This window comes from Condylura cristata, unplaced genomic scaffold (genome assembly GCF_000260355.1).
Source record: "Condylura cristata isolate star-nosed mole 26May11 unplaced genomic scaffold, ConCri1.0 scaffold00011, whole genome shotgun sequence".
Taxonomy (NCBI): domain Eukaryota; kingdom Metazoa; phylum Chordata; class Mammalia; order Eulipotyphla; family Talpidae; genus Condylura; species Condylura cristata.
In genome coordinates this window covers 2,087,528-2,089,422 of record NW_004567112.1, presented here as the reverse complement: position 1 = coordinate 2,089,422, position 1,895 = coordinate 2,087,528, and the positions used below count along the sequence as shown (strand labels likewise).

The following is a 1,895-nucleotide window of genomic DNA, read 5'->3' as shown; positions in this document are numbered from 1 at the left end:
AGCCTGGGGCAGGGGCCGCGTGTCCGGGACGCCGCAGCGAGGCCTGTTCATGGCGGCCAGCGTGGCCGGGTCCAGCTTCCCGCTGGCCGGCAGCGCGTTGACCTTCTGGAATCTTCGCATGGCTTCAGCCAGGGCGGCACCCACGGGCCCCGGGGCCGGCCTCCCGGGGCCGGCGCCCCCCGACGCCTCCGCTGTCCTCCGGGGTCCCTCAGCCCAGCCGTATTTGGCCAGGAACCACTGTGGCAGAGAGAGTGCGGGTCACACCCTGCCGCGTGCGTCTCGGGTGTGTTCCGTGCGGCTGTGACCTGCTGCGTGTGCGTGTGCGTGTGCGTGTGCGTGTGTGCAGGGTGCGGCCACCCTGAGGCCCAGCTCAGAGCTGCGGGACCAGGAGCGGCTGGGTCCGAGGACGCTGCGAGGGACTCAGCGCCTGACGCAGGGACCGAGTGGGCAGCGGTGACCGCAGGGGCGTCCGTCCAGGGACGGCTTAAGGGCCGGGGCCCACACGGCCTGTTCCCTGCTGGATGGTCCGTAGGATGGCACCTGACCCCGGGGGGGTCCCTACCCACGGGCACTGTGGACACGCCCTAAGCACCTCAGTGGAGGGAGGCCAGCGGAGCCGGCCGCCGGGCACGCGGCAGCCAGAGCGCGGACGGGCACTCAGCCTCCATCCCTGGCGGGGGCGGAGCTCCAGGAGCTGGCGGGGTGCAGGTCACCGTGCGCGGCGGCAGCTGTGCCTGTTGGGGCACCCTTCGTGCAGCCCTCAAAGGGAGGAAATTGGAGCAGGGCGGGGGTGCAGCGATGTCACGGGGCTCCGGAGCCGAGCGGGCAGAGGCCGGGTGAGCAGGGCCAGTGAGCAGCAGAGGGCGTGGGCACTTGTTGGGGGGCCCTGTGGAGCCCCAGCATCACGCGTCTGAGGTGCATGCCAGCCCAGTGGGTGCTCACCCAGTGGGGGCGTTGGGATGCCAGCAGGTGCCCAGATGAGAGAGAGACGGGAGGGGAAGGGCAAGGTTTGAGGTCAGGGGTCCGGCTGGAGGTGGCCCAGGCTGCATCTGCACCTCGAAGGAGGCTCAGGGAGGCGTGGCTGGGCCTGGGGGCCAGGAGGGCCTGGGGGCCGGCGCTCCGGCCACCCTTCCTCACTGGCCTCCGCCGTGGCAGGGCTGGGAGCCGGTGAAACCTTGGGGAGGCTGAGCAGGGCCGCTGCCGCCGAGCCCTAGAGCGCCAGGCTGCAGCCAGCCCCCGGGCCCTGCTCCCGGCCCTGCTCGCTTCCCGGGGAAAGAGCCTCGTCCGGGTCCCTCCTCGGTCGTTGCGGGGCGTCAGCGAGCGTGGCGGGCGGCCAGCTGGGGCGCCCCGGTTCCAGCAGGTGGGGCTCTCTGTGGCCACCGAGGTGGGGGGCCGTGGGGGCTCACTAGAGGCCGCTGGGGCCGGCTGGTTAATCGGGGCTGGGCGTCAGAGACTCGTGCTTCCTGGGAGCCCCACGGGGCCTCCGACCCCACGAGCCCCGAGGAGAGGCCCCCCGGCCCGTGAGCGCCTCCTCCGCCTCCCTTGCTGCCTGGGACAGCAACTGTGTGGGGGCCACCGTCAGCAGCGCAGACAGGCGACCCGCACGCGCAGCGCTCGGGAGGCCCCAGGGAAGGAGCAGGAGGGCCGTGGCCACCGGCCTCTGCTCAGGCGCCTCAAAGACTTTTTAAAACCGTGCGTGAGTGCGTGCGTGTCTACCTGCGCCTGCTTGCGCCTGCGTGTAAGTCCGTGGCACGTGCGTGTGCCTCCTGCACACACGTGTCCGCTGTGCCTGCTGTGGGCACCTTCTTGGGGGTGCCGGCCGCCGGGCTTCTCCTACCTGCGCGGCGTGGAGGTCGGCGATGGGCCTGGCCCTGCGCAGGGGGGCCGGGGCCAGG

General features: G+C 72.5%; 1 protein-coding gene across 1 annotated transcript in view; it reads right to left on the bottom strand.

Annotated features, from left to right (window-relative positions):
- MMP21 (matrix metallopeptidase 21) overlaps window positions 1-1,894 on the bottom strand; it is a gene marked incomplete at its 5' end in the record, with an annotated part of 7,513 nt that extends 5,619 nt beyond the window's left edge. Inside the window, 2 exons of the mRNA XM_004680957.1 lie at window positions 4-237; window positions 1,838-1,894. Coding sequence (XP_004681014.1) covers window positions 4-237; window positions 1,838-1,894 — 291 coding nt within the window. The remainder of the gene's footprint in view (window positions 1-3; window positions 238-1,837) is intronic.
- Window position 1,895: the final 1 nt, after the last annotated feature.